Consider the following 18,460-nt stretch of genomic DNA (forward strand, 5'->3'; position numbering starts at 1 on the left):
TTAGGTCCTTCAGATCCTTTGATATTTAACTATAGATCCTCAATGTAAAAAATATGTCGTTGATATTTTAAAAATGTCAACATTAATGATGTAATTGTTAGTGTAGATAGCTAGGGGTGAGATGGATAGTTGTGGGAATGGGTGGGGGTGGAATTTGGACTAAAAAGGTATTTTAAAACCCTATTCCTTATAGAATCACATTCAAGTAGCATTCCCTGATAAATCATGTAATCAACTTCAATCTTGCTTCAAGTCCAACACCTCATCTTCTCCCAGGTTCCCTCAGCCAGTCCCAGCTTGATCAGGGAGCCTGTCAATGACATTTGTCTGTTTTACAATTATCATTCCAGAGATATGGTGAGCCCCAGAGTAATGTACTGTACTTGGCAGAAACTGCCTACGCTTTTGGGCACATATGCTTCAAATCTGAGAATATCATAGATATATATGGGAATCTTTGTAGAGATCTCTGAGGCAAGCTGGTATTTAACACAAAAGCAAGCCCATTTGGAGCTAAAGTACTTTCCATTAGGCAGTTTGGCGGCTGTTCTATGAGGCAGACTCACTGTGCTCGCCGGACACATTTCGATTAAATGCTGCTTTGTATTCCTCCAAAGATGGGAACAATAAGGACGTTTGTCAAAGGAAAAACTGCAGCAAACGATTTCATGTTGAACATCTGTACTCTGCAGTTCATTGTTTGCAAGAGTTTATTGACCATAATTTTGATGCATATAGGTTTTAAAGAGTATGAACGGCATTTATCTTGGGCGCCTATCATTTATCTGAGTCTTGGCTTATTTATTTCCATTTTTCTGGGCATTTTTATTTATTTTGGGACTCTGAAGAGATGAAGGAAAAGATGTTTCTGAAAAGGGAAGTTTTAGTTAGCTCTGCAAAATTGATGAGGAAAGACAATGTTTTCCCAAAAAGGATTGAGCAATTGAATTGAAAAATGTAACACTGTGCGTGTTCTATCTTTATGATACCTTTCAGCCTGAAAGATCTCAAAACCAGTTTTTAAACATTAGGAGCACTCTCCTGTCTCATTGTCCATCGTACCAATAATCACAGTGACATTTCCAAACTGAAATGGAGCAGCTGTTATTTAGCAAAGTCATTTGAGGATAGTGGAGGCAGAAGACTAATTCATGGCATTGTGAATGCGGTCTGGAGCTCAGTTTCCTTCTTTTGGTTTGTAAATGGATGGCCTATTGTTAGAAAATGTAAGCTTTCCTTTTTGCATTTTATTCAGAGAAACCAAAGTGCAGACAATCCAAGTTGCTGAACAGGGTAGTCTTTATCAGTCCTGATCTGACGCATAGCTGTGCTCCTAATCTATTGGCCTCACTCTGCCACCACATAAACTACAGATCCCTTGACTAGAAGAGAGGCAGAGCCTAGAAACTGACCACCAAGAAAGATAGTAGACTTTCTTTCTTGAGATACATTTAATAATAAAATGCATGGTGCATGCTGAGTCGCTTCAGTCGTGTCTGACTCTGTGTGACCCTATGGACTGCAGTCTGCCAGGCTCCTCTGTCCATGGAATTCTCCAGGCAAGAATGCTGGAGTGGGTTGCCATTTCTTCCTCCATGGGATCTTCCTCATCTGGGGATTGAACCCATGTCTTGTATGTCTAACCTGTATTGGCAGGCATGTTCTTTACCACTAACACCACCTGGGAAGTGGTGTATTCTTACCCAATAGTGGCTAAGAATACAAACTTTATGAAATCAGGAAGATTTGACCTATAACCTTCTCACCAAGTAATTTAATGTTTCCTGAGCCTGTTTCCTAATCTTTAGACTGTAGATAATAGTATATTTTGTGGTGTGCTGTAGTTTGTATATAATGAGGAATAGAATGCCCAATGTTTGGCAGAGTGAACTTTGATATATGTTAGCTGTTGTTACTATTATTCTGGGCTTCCCTGGTGGCTCAGATGGTAAAGAATCCACCTGAAAATGCGGGAGACCTGGGTTCGATCCCTGGGTTAGGAAGATGCCCTGGAGAAGGGAATGGCAACCCACTCCTATATTCTTGCCTGGAAAATTCCATGGACAGAGGAGCTTGGTAGGCTACAGTCCATGGGGTCACAAAGAGTCAGCCACAACTGAGTGACTTGCACTCACTATTATTCTGTCTTGACTTACTTGGTTTCAAGATTTGCCTAAGAGAAGCCTGATGGATTTAGTAACCTTTTTCATTAATTTTTTATTTATTGTCCAATTGCCTCTCTACAGAGATTACTTGAAGAAATTGCTCTAGCGTAGGTGACTAACATTCACTGTTTGGTTTTGTGTTTGTTTGTAGGATGTACTCACGCAGAAACTCAAGATGGTTATGTGAGCTTCTCCAACTTGGCAGTTTTGATCTCTGGGTCAAATTGGCACTTTATTTTTACTGTCACTTCCCCTCCAGGTAATTTCAACACAGTGTGTTTTTATTACCTGTTTCTTTCTTTCTTTCTTTTTTAAATATAGCTCTTTCTCCTTTATAATGGGACTAGCTCCTCTCATGAATAAGAGTCACTGTAGCTTAGAGAAAAAATTCCCCTGGTTATATCATTATGGTGTGAGAAGCAAGAACACATGTCGAAATTAAGCCTGAAGAGCAAGTATTGCTTCCTGGTAAGCAAGAATCCAAATGTACATTTTCTTCTAGTTGTTAAAATTTACTTTGAATGTTCTACTTTTTTTCCGATGACATTTGATGGAATTTGGTTGAATATTAATTTAACATTTTTAATTTATAAAGAAGAGAGTCATGGAGTACTGAGTTTTATGAAACCTTATCTTTTAGTCCTGCCTGCCTCCTCCACTGCCCCACCCCCACCTTGGAAATGATGACTATACACATTCAAAATCCTAGTACTTTAGAACTGTAGGTAGAAGGTGTGTGTCAACTGTTTATACAACCAGTTCTTTCTGAGAAAACGTTCAAAAGAAATCTCCCTTCTGAGGCATTCTTGACAAATTTCACTTTGTTAGAGGGTACTACTATTCAATCACTTTGTAGTGAATAAATGCTACTTAAACTTCAAAGGGAGATGAGTTTATGAAAAATATTACTCTCCCATTTCCATGATGAATAGGGTCCAGTCTCCACCCTACAAAGGAATGGTGAAGTTCAATTTTGGGCATCCTTTTTATAAAGGATTAAACTCTGATAGAGACACAATTACCACTTTAAAATGATTTAGATATTGCATCCATTATTGTAAGCTACCAGGAAAAACCTTCCTCACCTAAGGGAGCATCAGAAAAATCCTAAAAATTTTAGCATTACGTTTGAACTGAAAAGTTGATATTTATAATCAAGGATTAATTTGAGTCAGGGAAATTAGTCTGATACTTAAGACAGGCAACTGTGGAAAGTAGTTAATGCATCAGCTGTGGTAATGCAAGGCTTTTAAAAAATACACCAGAACAATCATGAGTGGATTTAAACCTCTTAGATATTGGAAATGGCAGAGGAAATGAAGTGTTTTCATGTGAGCTGTCTGAACCCCAGCAACAAATATTTAATAAGGCCAGATATGAGTTCTCCTTCATGAAACTTAAATTCTAACCATGGTATACTTTCAAAAAGTTAAAAATATGAAATGAAAATGTATGATGAACACTTGTCAACAAGTTATTTAACTTTTTAATGCGGGAACCAGGAGGATAGCAAGGTGTATAGTTCATGTAGCCTGGAAAGAAAAGACTTCTGAAATCAGTTTGCTATATTGGATACAGGGCAACCAAACTCTAATCTTTTCTGAGTTGTGTGCCTACAAATATCACTTAGATTCTTACTGGATGAAAATCATTTTAAATTTACCCGGTGTTCTACAAATTCACAAGACTGACCCCTAAATGTTAAACATTAAGTTCAAAAAAGGTGTGTTCCAGAGAATTTGATCAACCTTGGAAGAGTTTGTTTGAAAATCCTTTTTTATGACATTGATAAGATCTGTAATCTTTTTATTCCCCCTCTAGTTCCAAGTTTTAAACCATTTTCTTCTCTTTCTTCCCAAAGAGACTATCATTTGAGATCGGGTAGTATTGTTAATTTTGTAAGACAGCTATTCTTTTGATATCTGTGATGTTGTCCTAATGAAAGGACAGATTCATGGAGAATGTTCAGTGCCTTGACCGTGGGATTCCCAAAGATATATTTTGAAGGGTAACACATTCAGAGCTGGATATTTTGGTCCCAGCTTGTTGGATATTTAAAAGGCCATTACCCTACAGTTTTCTCAGTAGTTAACTAAGAGTAAATACTTCATCAAGGTTATTTGAAGGTATATGTTATAAAACCAAATGTAAACTGTAGCGTAGACAGAAGCTTCCTGGTGACGCTGTGATTTTGAGCTGGCCCTGGTGTTCACATTTACTGGCCTACTGCTTCCTTTAATTTCTACCTACAGCTTGCAAAGTCCCCTAACTGAGGAATTGTCTTGCATTTTTTCTTTATCATTTTCCTTAAATTATTCTTAGTCATTTTCAAGACATTCTACAAGGTGAGGCGAGGCTCTGTTTAAATGAGGACAGAAGAGATGAAGAAGAAATAGAAAACATCAGAAGGCCTGTCCTTCTGGTGACCCCATAACCTCATGTTCATTAACAGTATAGCTCTTGAGAGTGACTGCTTGTTTCCAGGTGTATCAATGTCTAGGGCTGGAATTATTTGGGAAAGCAGCTTATCCCGGCCTGTCCTTACATGGATAGACCAATCAGTGACAAGCTCTAATAGAAGAGCTGTGACAAGCGTTTATTCATGGATCTGTTATTGTTGTTTCATTTCTGAATCAAACAGAGGATTACAATCATTTTCATTATTTTCCCTCTTATCCCTTAGAGAGAGGAACTCATCTTTATTCCTATTTTATTATGTTTTGTCTCATATTTATTTATTTTTCTTAAAATGAAGAAAAGGGACAAAATTCAATATCTACTAATGTCCAGAGATAGCAGATAATGGCAAATGTGATTCCTGATTTTAGATCATGGCGATTGACCAACTGTCTTTCTAAAGTTTCCAAGATTGTCCATGTCTTTATTTTTTTTAATGGAAATAGATGTCACTTTAATCAATGTTTCATTAATTGTTGCATACAAAGACATACATTTCTTCAGCTCTGTAGATGCATCAAAGACATAATTAAGGACTTAGTTCTTTTAATATACATGTATATATTTATTTTCTATTGAGGTGCCATCGACATAACACTGTGTAAGTTTAAGGTGAACAGTATGTTGGTTTAATATATTTATGCATTGCCATATGATTACCCCTGTAGTGTTAGCTAACATCTATATCACATTACATAATTGTCATTCTTTTTGTTGTTGTTGCTCTGAGAACAGTTAAGACCTACTCACTTAGCGACTTTGAAGTTTATTATTCGGTATCATTGACTATAATCACTATGCTATTTTGGAAATATGAAAATTGAGGAACTGAGAAACTGCATAGGTTGACCAAGTATGTATGGAATCCTCATAAATCTTTCTAACATGTGGACTAATCCAGCTCATTTATCCATTTCTGAACTTCCTGAGACATTCCCCAGAGGGCAAGGTGTCTGTAGGTTTGTTCTACTGACTTCCCGCCCAGCCTTTCCACACGCACTGTCATTACTGTTGTCTAGGCTGTGGTTTCTTTAACCATTTCCTGGGTCCCTGGGACTATTAGAGGGCTCTCCAGGGCTGCCGGGCAGAGATGGAATGCATTCTGCCACCTGACCCAACTGCAGTTGCTATTTCTGAGTCTAGAATATTCCTCCTCCCTAAATTCACATGTCTTACTCACCAGTTCACCCAGGGTTCTCCTCAAATGTCATCTCCTCAGAGCGCTCTTTTCTGCCTCGCTCTGTCTACACCACCATCCCAATCTTGTTCCTCCCATCTCCAGCCATTCTCGGTCTTCAGCTGGGAATTCCTCACTTCCTGGTGTCAAGAGTATCTGAGTATTTGCTTGTCTGTCTATTGCCTGCCTGCTCTATTCTGCCTTAGAACCTAAATTCCAGAAAGGACAGGAATGCTGCCTAGCTCAGCATTACATCCCCGGCACATCACAGGCACAAATAAATATTTGTTTATGAATAGCTGAGTATACCGAGATTCTATCTAAGATTGCATTTGTTGAAAATATTTAAAAACTGGTAGTCTCCACCCTTAGACCCAGGTTACTGCTCTAGCCTTACAAACCTTAGGCCTGATTTCAGCCTCTGTGTCATTATCTGTGTTCTAAACACTGCCATGGCCTACTCTTCTATATCTCAGGTGGCTCAAGCCACTTCTTCACTCAGAATTTTTCCATTTATGACATTGACTTCAGAATGTTGTCACAGGTCTTTTGGCTTTTGACATGTAATGCCCACCCAAATTTGCCTCACATTTTTCCTTCATTAATTCCTGGTATTTCTTGGCAGTAATTTTTTTCAGTATAGATCGTTTTTTCTCTTTTCTGTCTTTATTTATTCAACTTTCACATCCCCACCTAGATACTCCCTCCTATGAAATGCTTTCCCCAAGCATATCAATGGAAAATAAACTTCCAAAGCAAATGACTTGCATCATTCTGGTGGCATGGGTCACGTTCTGATTTGTATTACATTTGTATGTGTTTCCTATTTCATTTATTAGCTTGTAAATATCTTAAGAATGAGAACAGTAACTTGTCTACTTGGTGAAGTAAACAATCACTGAGCAGTTATTGGAAAATGGATAAAAGAATAAAGAATTTTGTTTTTTTACTTCTGTGAATCCCTAGTAAAATCCATCCCTCTGTCTCTGGGCTAGAATTAGCTTATTCAGTTGTCCATAAAAAGCAACTAATTGATGACAAACAAGCCAACTATGGCTCAAGTATAAGATGTACACACAAGAGAAGCATTTCTAGATAATTTTGTTATAGTAGTTTTGGGACCAAGTCAGCCAGGAGTCAAGAGACTAGGGATCTAACTGTGACTTCCAATCCAGTGTCAGGTTCAGCCCAAGGAAAGCGCAGCAAAGAAAACAGTGTTTCCTTCAGTCGATGAAATAAAAGCTCTGTTTTTGCCTGAATTATTCAGATGAAAGCAGAGATTTTGGGGTTTGTTTGTTTTGAATGAGCTACTCAAAAACACCGGTTATAACTAATATATGTTCACAAGCAAGTGTTTTTCTTTAACTTTTGTCTGGAGATATAGTTGACGTATGATAAGCTATACATATTTAAAGTGTACTATTAAATAAGCTTTGATGAATCTATATGTTCATGAAACCATCCCCACAGTTAAGATAATGAACCTATCTATCATTCCCAAAATTATAGGCAAAGTTTTAAACTTTCTATTTTTGAAATAACATACAGTAAAAATGATCTTTTTGGTAGGTTATTTTATAAATTCAAATATATATATATATATATAGAGAGAGAGAGAGAGAGAAAGAGAAAGAAAGAGAGAGAGAGAGATTCATATAATCACTACCGCAATCAGGATACAGAACATTTCCCAAAGATCTCCTTTATGTTTTTCCTCTGTCCTCTCATCCTCCCACTAATCCCTGCAACTTCCGATCTGATTTCTATCTCTATAATTGTCTTTTTTAAAATATCATATAAATGGAATCATATCCTATATACAGGGCTTCCTTTGTGGGTCAGATAGTAAAGAATCTGCTGCAATGTGGGAGACCCAGGTTCGATCCCTGGTCAGCAAGATCCCCTGGAGAAGTTTCCAGAAAACTGGAATCCCACTGGAATTCCAGAAAACTGGAAACCCATTCCAGTTTTCTTGCTTGATGGGCTCCCAGCACATGGGGTTGCAAAGATTCGGACACAACTGAGCAACTAACACTTAACACACATCATAAGTACCCTTTGGAAATGGACTTCACTCACTCAGCATAATGCTTTGGATGTTTTATCTCAGTTACAGTTTCCTTCCTTCCTCCCTCCCTTCCTTCCTCTCTGTTCTAATTAGTGGAGCATAAAGTACTTTGGCCACCTCATGCGAAGAGTTGACTCATTGGAAAAGACTGTGATGCTGGGAGGGATTGGGGGGCAGGAGGAAAAGGGGATGACAGAGGATAAGATGGCTGGATGGCATCACTGATTCGATGGACGTGAGTCTGGGTGAACTCTGGGAGTTGGTGATGGACAGGGAGGCCTGGCGTGCTGCAATTCATGGGGTCGAAAAGAGTCGGACACGACTGAGCGACTGAACTGAACTGAAAGAGTGAATCTTCAGTTTTGCACTGGTGGAGGAAGTAGGTCTGAAAATACGAGAGCATTGGAAGAATTCTCCCATTGTAATGAACAGAACTGGAAATAACAATCATATGATATTGTTGGAATCTTTCAGTTCATCAGAAATAGGAGTCTTGCATTTATTATTGATTCATATATTTAATCATCTAATTCAATAAATATTTATTGAACCAACTATGTGCCAGGTACTGTTTTAACCATATCTCTTCCACAATATTTTGTTATATTAGCATCTTATTATTATTTTGTATTTATTTGTTTTTCTGAACAGGGGTCAATTTTACAGCTCGCTCCAGGTCGTTTGCTGTCTTACCTGTGACTCCGTCCGAGAGATCCACCATTATCATGGCTGCCTCCTTGTGCTCAGGGGTCTCGTGGCTGGCTCTGTGCTGCCTCGTATGCTGTTGGTTTAAGAAAAGCAAAACCAGAAGTATGTAGATTGTTTTTGAATAAAAATGTCTGAAAAAATATACCATTATGTATAATATACTAACTATTCTTTTTCTTCCTGCAAAGAAACATATTTTATGAGCCTCTGGAGGAGGCAATGGCACCCCACTCCAGTACTCTTGTCTGGAAAATCCCATGGATGGAGGAGCCTGGTGGGCTGCAGTCCATGGGGTTGCTAAGAGTCGGACACAACTGAGCAACTTCACTTTGACTTTTCACTTTCATGCATTGGAGAAGGAAATGGCAACCCACTCCAGTGTTCTTGCTTGGAGAATCCCAGGGACGGGGGAGCCTGGTGGGCTGCCGTCTATGGGTGCACAGAGTCGGACACGACTGAAGCGACTTAGCAGCAGCAACAACATATGAAACAGGGTGCAGCCAAATTGCTCAATTTATAGAGACAAGGATTGCCTAATCCCAAATAACAGCAACAACATTAATAATATATAATAACAATAATAATAGCGACAGCTCTTATTTTTTGAATACTCATTATGGACTGGGTTCTAAGTACTTTAGAGACTTGAATTCATTCAGTCTTCAGAACAGCTCTGTCAAATAGGTACCGAGTACTCTGTCTGTGTTTCAGACATGGCACATGAAGCACAAAAAAGCAAAGTGACTTTCCCAAGGTCTCACCACAGGATCAAACCAGGTGGTTAGGCTCTCGCTGGAGCCCAGTCTCTGAAGCACTGTGTGGTACAGCCCAGGTGACCTTCCAAAAGGCAGATTCTACAATCAAGGGGAAATAGTTTTCTTTTTCAGAAGAAGGAAGAGAGTGCTTGGGTTTTTTGTTTGTTCGCCTCTTTTTCCCTAGGAGCATAGAAACTGTGTTCTTGGGCATTTTCCCAGGATCTGATCTTTTTTTTTTCTTTTTTGGGGTGGTGAGATGGGATATAGACATGGATAAAACCCTTGTGGTATTAGGAGATACTAGGAAAACAAAGTGATAAGGAAGAGTGAGTATAAAAAGGCAGAATGAGGAGAGGCAAAGAGAGAAAGTGAAAAATTAAGAAAGGAAATAGCAGAAAGTAGGGTGCCACCACCAGACTGTTCACTGTGATTGGATTTCTGAGAGAAGCTGGAGAAGGAAATTCTACTAAATGCTCTTTATTTTGAGCCAAGCTTCATATTTTTAGCTTAAAAATTGTGCTGTAGAATGTGTATAGTGAAAAGAATGGTATTTTTTACAAACTTCTTTAATGTCTGATTTAAGAAAAGTCAGCTGGATTCTCTTAGCAGCTTCTGCATTTGGTTTGTTGCAATGTATTGTTTTGACTGAAGTATCTGAAGAAAATTCTAGCCTCAAATAGATACCTCATAGGAAAAGGAAGAATATTTTAATAACTTTTACATATACAGCAGACGTTCTTATTTGTTGCTGCACCCAAACTAGACCAGAGATAGTTACTTAAAGGTACATCTCAATATACTTTTTTATTCTGTTACATGAAAATGCACAAGTCTACCTTGTACTTTGAATTTTGCCCACAGGTGATTTTGAAAAATTATGTTTTGGCCATTTGGTAAATGTTGTTTCACTGAGTTATATAGATATACCAAATGTTGATATTAATATATTTCATTCTACAATTTAAAAAAAATTACATGTTAATATCAATAGAATTAGAAATTCTGTAAAGCTCATGGTAGTTTATAACAATGTTTTCTAAACTTCTAAAATTTCCAATGTGAGCTTGATTTCTATCACTGATGACAAATTCTATCAATTATTTCTTTAAAGTTACAGGCTTACTTCATTTACTTATAAAAGAAATCTCTCGAATACCCAATTTTGAACAACCATAATTTATCTTTCAGTTTTTCTTTCAAGTGCTTTCAATGTGAAAATGGTGTTTCATGAAAAAAAAAATCAATCAGTTTTGCTCAAATCAATCACAAAAGTGCTTTTTCTTGAAACAATCATCATGTCTCTTGGCATGGCATTATCTGATGTTATATTATAATTTATTTGCTTATCATCTGCCATCCAAAGTGAAAGTGAAGTCACTTAGTCGTGTCCAACTCTTTGCGACCCTATGGACTGTAGCCTACAAGGCTCCTCAGTCCATGGAATTTTCCAGGCAAGAGTACTGGAGTGGGTTGACATTTCCTTCTCCAGGGGATCTTCCCAACCCAGGGATCGAACCCAGGTCTCCTGCACTGCAGGCAGACGCTTTACCATCTGAGCCATCAGGGAAGGGCAGGGACCTGATCTTTCATACTTACAATTGACTTTCTAGTGCCTAGAACAGTGTCTGGCATGAAGAATGTAAATGTATTTTTATTAATATATTTAGTGAATGAATGAATTAAAGCATCACTCAGTCAAGAGCTGACTGAAGATATAAACTGATGCCAGTTTCCTAGTTTTGATGTCATACTACAGTTAATGTAAGTTGTTGATGTGAAGAGAAGGCTAAGTGGAGGTACATAGGTCATCCCTGTATGTTTCTTTGACACTTTCTGTGAATCTATAATTATTTCTAAATAAAACCTGAAAAAAATACAGTAAGTCCCCACATATGGATGAGTTCTTCCAAGAGCACTTTCGTAAGTCAAATTTGTAAGTCCAACCAAGTTAGCCTAGATACCCAGCTAACACAATTGGCTATATAGTACTGCAGTTTACTGTAATAGGTTTCTAATAATTTTCACACAAAATACATAGAACGCAAACACAAAAAATAAAGCATTTAAAATCTTATAGTACCTTGAAAAATACAGTAGTACAACGGCTGGCATACAGGGGCTGGCATTGAGTAAACTGGCAAGAAGAGTTACTGACTGAAGGAGAGAGAGGAGGTAGGAGATGGTAGAGCTAAAGGATCTTTAGCATTAGGAGTTAGAGGGTAAGCTGCAATTTCATGCAACCCTGATGTTGATGGCACAGCTTCTGGTTCCTTGGTGGGTTCAACTCTATCTACCCTCTTGGAAAAAGGATCCAGTGATATCTGGATAGTAGCTCTTTTTTTCTCATCATAGATGACACTAGCCCACTGGATTGCATTCTGAACAGCTTCTGCAACCTTCGTGTGCTGTTGTATGTTCAGGTCCTGTGCCTCAAATGCTAACAGTGCCTCCTCAAATAAAGAAAATCTCCTGGCCATTTCCTGCATCATGAATCTCTTTGGTTCTTCAGTTACTTATTCCTCTTGTCTCCTTTCGTCCTTTCTCTGGGGCTCCGACTCCATCAGGTCTTCATTAGTAAGCTCCTTGTGTTGCATAGCAAAAAGTTCATTGAAGTCATCTGCTTAAAGATCTGTCTTGAAACAAAGATACTGTACTACTGTACTCTATACAGTACTGGGCAGGAAAGCACACAAGAGCACAAGCACTTGCAGAGAATGCAATAATGTGACAATGTATGCCAGACACGTGACCTAACTTCTGTGATTGGACACTCAAACACATGTTCGAATCTTTGAAAGTCTGCAACTTGAAGGTTCAAGTGTAGGGCACTTACTGTACTAGGAACATTCTATAGCCACTCTGGTCAACAGAAAGATAACATAAACCATGTTCATGGTTATATGACGAGGCAGGTAGTGTCATTTTCTAGTAGCCATTTAACCTAAAATTAGCTGGAGCTGAAGCTCCAATACTTTGGCCACCTGATGTGAAGAGCCGACTCATTGGAAAAGACCCTGATGCTGGGAAAGATTAAAGGCAGGAGAAGGGGGCGACAGATGGTTGGATGGCATCATGGACTCAATGGACATGAGTATGAGCAAACTCTGAGAGATGGTGAAGGACAGGGAAGCCTGACATGCTGCAGTCCATGGGTTCTCAAAGAGTCGGACATGCCTTAGCAATGCTAGTGAACAACAAACCTAAAATACCAAGATAATATTTCAACATGTAATGAATATAAAAATATTAGGTGTCATGCATTTTTGAAAAATCAAGTGTGTATTTTATGTTTACAGACACATTTCACATATTCAGTCACCACATGTAGTGGCCACCATATTGGACAGTAGTTTTAATCCTCCATGTAGTGGTCAGTATATGGGATTTTATTTTAGTATTCCTTAAGCTCTGGGATATTGTGTGCATTTTGCTGCACATTTATCACAATGGTTTGGGGGGAGTGGACAAAAGAAATATCCTAATACTTAAGGCTCATTTGCAATAAATATGTCATTTTATTCTTAAAAAAAAAACACTTATTTTTTTCATTAATTTAGAAATTAAAAACGAAGAGATTTCTGAAACTCAGACTAGTGATCAAAGGAATCACAGCCATGTCTCACCCAAACACCAGGGGTCACAAGTAGAGACTGAAAAAGAAGTCACCATGATGGCAGAAGGTAAGCTTAAACAATAGGATAATTCCCACAAAGAGAAACAGACCCATGGTGTATGAACTGTAGCCTCCTGCTGGCTCTCAGTTTCTGAATCAATTTAGTTTATAGACCCTTCTTTAGCCTTTGTTATTTCTTCTCAAGGAAATTATACCCCAGCAAAAGAATACACAAGTCCAGCTGATTCACTCAGCTATTAACCAATGATTCGAGTTGACATTCATATACGTTTTTTCTTACTAGAAGATTATTGGTTTAACATTTGAATTCATTACATGAAGAAAAGGAAAACCAGAGTATAGGCATATAATCTTTCCCTCAGCTATTGCAAAGCTGCCAGTTTGGCAACATAATTGAATCTGGAACGAAGGGCCTGGAGTTGCCCAATACCAACTATGCAAATTAGATGGAATATAGAACCCTCAAGAAATGTCAGCTTTGTTAAGCTCTGCTTTGCTGCATAGTCGTACTTTTTGTGAAAGGTATTATTTGACTACATTGTGCATGATGCCAGATAATTTTTGCTTGTTATGTTGTTAAATGGCCATTAGAATTGCTGCCAAGCAGAGAAAAGATAAGCATTTGTTTCGGACCAATGTTCTGTGTTTTTGAGGACACAGAAATTACAAAGACAATGGGCAGAACACAAGATAGATTTGCCAAGTATGAATATGGTGTATGAAAAATGCTAAATAACTTCCATAGATCTGAATTTTGAAACCTATGCTCTAAAGAGAAAAATATTGCTTGTTTTCTAAGTAATAACTAATTATCATGATATTTTCTGCTTGAAACGGAATCCAAATCTTACTGGTTCTGAGTGGATGTTTAACCAAACCATAGCAGTCTGACGTCATTCTGCTTCTAACGAGTTTAATGAACTCTGGTGACTGTGTGTGTATCTCTATATCGGTTTGCTTGCCCGTTTGCATTTTTTTCCCACAGAGGAAATGAGGGTTTTTTTTTAAGTTTCCTATGAAATTAGCCATCCATTTTCCATCCAGCTCCTGGACCTGCATCAGAAAGTAGTAGGAAATATGAGTGGGTGGGAGTGTGAAGGATGGAGTTTGAGAGAGGGGGGCAGGAACTCTTTTCTAGATTCCATCTAAGACTACTTTGATTTTGGTTTCCAGAAGCTTGTCCATAACATGGCATGCAAATTCAGGACATGAAAATGGTCCTCAGAATGCAGCTCTGTGAAGAACGGCATATTCAGCTGTGTTCTCCAGCAAACAGCAGGAGTGATGCTAATCTTTCCCCTAATCTAATATGACCATCTACATGAATCTCAGTTTCCCAGCTTTAAATTAACTACATTACGCAGTCCACAATGCTTGGATGTTTTATTAAGGGACATTTTTTATGTGGTGGCTTATTAATAAATTATCAGGAATGAAACAAGGGATAGGGCTCCTGTGGATGAGTTTAGATTGAAGAGATAGATGGGAGAACGAAAGAGGCCATTTTATTAGGACATCCAAGTTCAAGATAGAAAGATGTGTGTTCCAAATGCTCCCCTGGGGATCAAAGTGGATTTGTTTTCTTATCTTCTAAGCTTTGTCCACATCATAAGAACATTGTTTCCAAAGGAAGTAATGAGACATCTCCTGCCTTTCTTTGGAAACTATTACCAGCTATAAATACCTAATTACTGCTAGGTTTAAATAAATTTGGTTTTCTTTTATTATTACCATGACACTCTAATTTCCTCTTCCTTCTGTGTTTTTAAACTGGTGGCATTTGCTGATCAAGTGATTGGCCTGTCTCTCTCATAAGCATTTTGCAAACGCCAAGCATCACCATCAAATATTTAGCTGATAGAATCGAGCATTGCTGCTGTACAGTAGATACAGACTGTAAATTTATCATGTTACGGCTTTTACCAAAAATTGTATGTATGCAGCAGGGAAGGGAGTAAAGCATGTATCTATCCCTTGAATTTTACTTTTACCAGGGCCTTTGACATAGGGAGCATCTGAGCCAGTTTTTAAAATTCACATCTGCTTTTGTCATTCTGCTATTCACAAGATTTAATGAATTACCAACCTCAGTTGGAGAGGCAGGAGAAGTTGACAATTAAAAGCATAAAACCTGGGCATAGGCACGACTGAGTTTAATCTGATTCCCTTGTTGACTTTACTTCATGGCCTCAAGAGGGTCAACTGTCCTCTCTGTGCACTTTGATTTCCTCATCATGAGAATCGTCCTAACAATATCACCCATACTCAGATGTTGTGATGCTGATTGAGTGAGTGACTGTCACTATAAGCATGGAGAGATTTCTGGCACAGTGTGTATGCTGTGTGTGTTATTTATTATTGGTCTTGTTATTAGGACTCAGCTCTCCAAGACCTGACTCTACCTTGTCTGTCTAGTCTTACTCTGGATTCCACCCGCTTGCCCCTACTCACACTAACCTCCACCAGCAATTCCTGGGACTGGTCTAACACCTTCACACACACTCACCTGCACCATTTCTTCCGATAGGATTGCTTGTCATCACCTGTTAAAAATGAATGAGCTTAAATTTCATCTTCCAATACAGATGAAATACGTATGTATTTATTTCCTGATTTTTTTATACCTTTTAAGGTCCTCTCTCTGCAAAGTTACAAAGAAATGATACTTGGCCACCAATTCTTTATGGCTTTCTAATATGATGGGGACATGAGAATAATATTTTGGGGAAAATGAAAAACTCCAGGTGATAAACAAAAAAGGGTAAAGCAATCACCATACTGCTAAAGGAGAGGAAGACTTTCATTATCCTAAGTTACATGTTTAGTCTCTCTAGTTCCTAAATCATATCACACTGCCTCAAATCCCATTTGCTAAAGGCTTAATTGTAGGGTTTGCACACACTCGGGGTCCACAGAAGAACCGAGAAGGAGTCCTGCTATGCTCTGTGGAAACTCAGTTTTGTACCATTCTTCTGCAATTGTTTCCTTGTTCCCCTAGTTTGGCGAATAGCCCCCAAAACCTCCCAGGCTAGACACCTCAGAGTTATCCTTAACCCTTGGCCTTCCATTACGCCCTTGCCTTGTGGCTTGCTAGTTTTATCGATTCCACCTCTGCAGTGTCTTGGTTTACACCCTGTTCCCTCTACCTACTCCATTTGCCAGCTGCATCTTCAGTTCAGTCTCAGTTAACAAACTCCTTACAGATGCCCATCATCTATTCCCTCTCTTTTCCCTCTAGGACAATGTTCTCTGTACATATCTTAAGAATCTTGGTTTCAAGACACACTTCTATCACATAACCATAATCTCAAAAATACCCAAGCAACTCCTGCAGCTCAATTCCAGAAAAATAAATGACCCAATCAAAAAATGGGCCAAAGAACTAAACAGACATTATCCAAAGAAGACATACAGATGGCTAACAAACACATGAAAAGATGCTCAACATCACTCATTATCAGAGAAATGCAAATCAAAACCACAATGAGGTACCATTTCACGCCACTCAGAATGGCTGCGATCCAAAAGTCTACAAGCAATAAATGCTGGAGAGGGTGTGAAGAAAAGGGAACCCTCTTACACTGTTGGTGGGAATGCAAACTAGTGCAGCCACTAAGGAGAACAGTGTGGAGATTCCTTAAAAAACTGGAAATAGAACTGCCTTATGACCCAGCAATCCCACTGCTGGGCATACACACCGAGAAAACCAGAATTCAAAGAGACACGTGTACCCCAATGTTCATCGCAGCACTGTTTATAATAGCCAGGACATGGAAGCAACCTAGATGTCCATTAGCAGATGAATGGATAAGAAAGCAGTGGTACATATACACAATGGAATATTACTCAGCCATTAAAAAGAATACATTTGAATCAGTTCTGATGAGGTGGATGAAACTGGAGCCTATTATACAGAGTGAAGTAAGCCAGAAAGAAAAACACCAATACAGTATACTAACACATATATATGGAATTTAGAAAGATGGTAACGATAACCCTATATGCGAGATGGCAAAAGAGACACAGATATATAGAACAGTCTTTTGGACTCTGTGGGAGAGGGCTAGGGTGGGATGATTTGGGAGAATAGCATTGAAACATGTATATTATCATATGTGAAACAAATCACCAGTCCAGGTTCGATGCATGAGACAGGGTGCTTGGGGCTGGTGCACTGGGATGACCCAGAGGGATGGTATGGGGAAGGAGAGGGGGAGGGGGGTTCAGGATTGGGAACACGTGTACACCTGTGGCCGATTCATGTCAATGTATGGCAAAACCACTACAATATTGTAAAGTAAAATAAAATAAAATAAAATTCAGCTATCTAGAAGGAATAGTCCCCTTTTCTCAACTTTTGTGACACTTCTCTTTTATTCACTTAACACCTTTTATATGTAATATAATTATTTGTGTTCATCTTGTCCAGATGCCTCCATATTAGGTCTGCATCTTTTCTAATGCCAGAGGGCATTATAACAGGAGACCATTGATGACCATTGTTGAGTGAATAAACTGAACTGAACTGTTGAGTGAATGGTGAGGCAGAGAGAGAATGGGTCCATCTCCATCCCCCCTCCCCTTTTCAGAGACCCCTGGATTCCAGCAATTCCTACAACAGCTGAAAAAAATAAGGCCCTTCGTCTCCTCTAAAAGAGATGGAGAAATTTTATTCTGGTTCATAAGATTAACAACAGGATAATGGCTGCACATCTTTTGGGGTCTTCAGTTTAGTTCAGTTCAGTTGCTCAGTCATGTCCAACTCTTTGAGACCCCATGGACTGCAGCATGCCAGACTTCCCTGTCCATCACTAACTCCTGGAGCTTACTCAAACCCATGCCCATTGAGTCGGTGATGCCATCCAACCAACTGAACCTCTGCATCTTCTTCTCCTCCCGCCTTCAATCTTTCCCAGCATCAGGGCCTTTTCAAAAGAGTCAGTTCTTCATATCAGGTGGCCAAAGTATTGGAGTTTCAGCTTCAGCATCAGTCCTTCCAATGAATATTCAGGACTGATTTCCTTAAGAAATAACTGGTTTGATCTCCTTGCAGTCCAAGGGACTCTCAAGAGTCTTCTCCAACACCACAGTTCAAAAGCATTAATTCTTTGGCGCTCAACTTCCTTTATAGTCCAACTCTCACATCCATACGTGACTACTGGAAAAACCATAGCTTTGACTAGATGGAACTTTGATGGCAAAGTAATGTCTCTGCTTTTTAATAAGCTGTCTAGATTGGTCACAGCTTTTCTCCCAAGGAGTAAGCATCTTTTAATTTCATGGATGCAGTCACCATCTGTAGTGATTTTGGAGCCCCCTAAAAAAAATCTCTCACTGTTTCCAATGTTTCCCCATCTATTTGCCATGAAGTAATGGGACCAGATGCCGTTATCTTAGTTTTCTAAATGTTGAGTTTTAAGCCAACTTTTTCACTCTCTTCTTTCACTTTCATCAAGAGGCTCTTTAGTTCTTTGTCGCTTTCTGCCATAAGGATGG

The 18,460-nt window shown here is 38.8% G+C and overlaps 1 protein-coding gene across 2 annotated transcripts in view; it reads left to right on the forward strand.

Annotated features, from left to right (window-relative positions):
- Positions 1-18,460, forward strand: part of PKHD1 (PKHD1 ciliary IPT domain containing fibrocystin/polyductin) — a 457,080-nt gene that overhangs the window by 419,654 nt on the left and 18,966 nt on the right. For both annotated transcript variants that reach the window (XM_070360807.1, XM_070360808.1), the window contains 3 exons: positions 2,317-2,424; positions 8,519-8,677; positions 12,888-13,010. In XM_070360807.1, coding sequence (XP_070216908.1) covers positions 2,317-2,424; positions 8,519-8,677; positions 12,888-13,010 — 390 coding nt within the window. The remainder of the gene's footprint in view (positions 1-2,316; positions 2,425-8,518; positions 8,678-12,887; positions 13,011-18,460) is intronic.

The sequence above is a fragment of the Bos mutus genome, chromosome 23 (assembly GCF_027580195.1).
Source record: "Bos mutus isolate GX-2022 chromosome 23, NWIPB_WYAK_1.1, whole genome shotgun sequence".
Taxonomy (NCBI): Eukaryota; Metazoa; Chordata; class Mammalia; order Artiodactyla; family Bovidae; genus Bos; species Bos mutus.